The 2,038-nt window shown below is 29.6% G+C and overlaps 1 protein-coding gene across 3 annotated transcripts in view; it reads right to left on the reverse strand.

Moving 5' to 3' along the window:
• Positions 1-1,432: 1,432 nt before the first annotated feature.
• The window catches only part of LOC108688619 (neutral ceramidase-like), a 26,531-nt gene continuing 25,925 nt past the window's right edge, over positions 1,433-2,038 (reverse strand). For all 3 annotated transcript variants that reach the window (XM_018194952.1, XM_018194953.1, XM_018194951.1), the window contains one exon: positions 1,433-1,602. In XM_018194952.1, coding sequence (XP_018050441.1) covers positions 1,567-1,602 — 36 coding nt within the window. In that variant the 3' untranslated portion in view covers positions 1,433-1,566. The remainder of the gene's footprint in view (positions 1,603-2,038) is intronic.

Genomic DNA, 2,038 nt, shown 5'->3' on the forward strand with positions numbered 1-2,038 from the left:
ATGCACGCACGCGACACACACACACACACACACACGCACGCACACACACGCACACGCACGCACGCACACGCACGCACGCACACGCACGCACACACACACACATATCACACAAAAATAAATTTTTAATACATTTTCTTCAGTATACAACCGATTTATGCATCAAGATACATTTGTACATTTGGTATACATTTTGCTGTGGTACGTCTTAGTTGTGAATGAAATATGCGCTGGCAAAATTGCATTTTGATCGTACGCGATTACATCAAATCGAGTCGATCGATCGTTTATAGCTTTACACAAGTATAAATAAAGCAAACCATTTATATATCCTCGAAAAAAAATTCCACAAAAATAGTGTTAAAATAAAATATGACATACGAAATATATACTTTAAATAATCAATGATTGCCACAATCAACATACCACGCATTTCACATAAGTAATTACTAAAACAATAAATTTCAACTCTCTCTCAGAGAAACATTGAACAACAAGTCCGACACGATATTACATAAATGCGCAACAAAAGAATTCGGACTGAGTTTTGTCATTTATGATCTTGATCTAAATAGATCGTGCCAGTAATCACTCGGGCAGGACCAACTGTTTTTTCTTTCTTTTTTTTTTTTTTTTTTAAAGACAGTTGGATCGTGTCATAGAACGTCAATGATGTGTACGTTACGTGTACAAAGAAGTACCATTGCTCATTGCGAAGACAAACGGGCTTTGTCAAGAATTGCATCAGAATAGAACTAAAGTTACCACGCCTTTATCAACTAAAACTCGAAATATATTTGAGATTTAAGTTTTTTATATAAGGATACAGTTTATACAATAATGAATGTAAAAAGTATTTTACACAGGAAAAATATATCTTTTAAAAAATCATATTTTTAGAAAATAAACATTAATTGATAATTTATTAACAAAGAATAAAATGGATTATATATTTCTCAAATTATTTTACTTAAAAGAATATATAATAATTAAAATCATATTTCATTTTAATAGGCAAATATAAAAAATTTAACGCACAAAAAGTATTCGTACAGTCGGAAAATTTAGCTTCTAAGATCATGAACACAATTATTTTCCTTAAACTCTTTTTTATTTATATTAGAATAGAATGTACTCATTGTTAATAAATTGCTAATTAATGTTTATTTTTTACATCAGCTAAGATTTTTTTCTTACAAAAATCTTTCTTGCAAGAATAGTTGTTCATTCATTATATATGTTTATATGGATTATTCAGTCATATGTTAAATTTAATTTATCAAAAAAACGTACATATATGAAATCAGAAACGTAACAACATAAGATACAAAACTTTCTGCTTATCGACTTGCTTTTAAACTCTAGAAGACTTAATTTATAAAATTTTACGACAGTTAATTTAGTAAAAGTTTTACGACAATTCATTTACGTATAAAAATTTTGTTAAAACAAAGTAAGATGTGGCAACAAGTTTTTCGTAATGAATATATCCTTTCTCTTCAAGATGTTCCGTAACGTGCAGTCCAGTTTTATTTCGCGGCCAAAGGAATTCGGCATAAATTTCCCACATTAGTTACCACGTTCTCTCTGCGTTAGGTGTTCTCTCTACGGAGAAAAATGCGTAAGCGATTTCATAGAAAGGATAATATTAATTCGGCTACGAATACGTAAAGAGGAAGAAAGAAAAAGAGAGAGTGACAGTGAAAGAGCATCTGCTTTTGTTGCGCTAAGACATGACGTAACATTTATGCGCGCAGCAACAATGATGTATAAGCAATCGACTGTTTTTCCATGTAGCCTCTATGCTGTAATTTATAATAATTAAACCGAATAATAAGAGATAGTAAATTTTCGTGGTTAATCTCGGTGGATTTAAATTATATCCAACACAGAATTTTTCGTATTTGAATTCTTTTTCATTTAAATTTGTCTTATGCAAACAAATTGGATTTTAATACATCAGATTTATTTCATTTAATATTTCATTTAGTACAAGCATCTCATATTATATTAATAAAAGTAAAATATTATGTATATATAT

This window comes from Atta colombica, unplaced genomic scaffold, assembly GCF_001594045.1.
Source record: "Atta colombica isolate Treedump-2 unplaced genomic scaffold, Acol1.0 scaffold236, whole genome shotgun sequence".
NCBI lineage: Eukaryota > Metazoa > Arthropoda > Insecta > Hymenoptera > Formicidae > Atta > Atta colombica.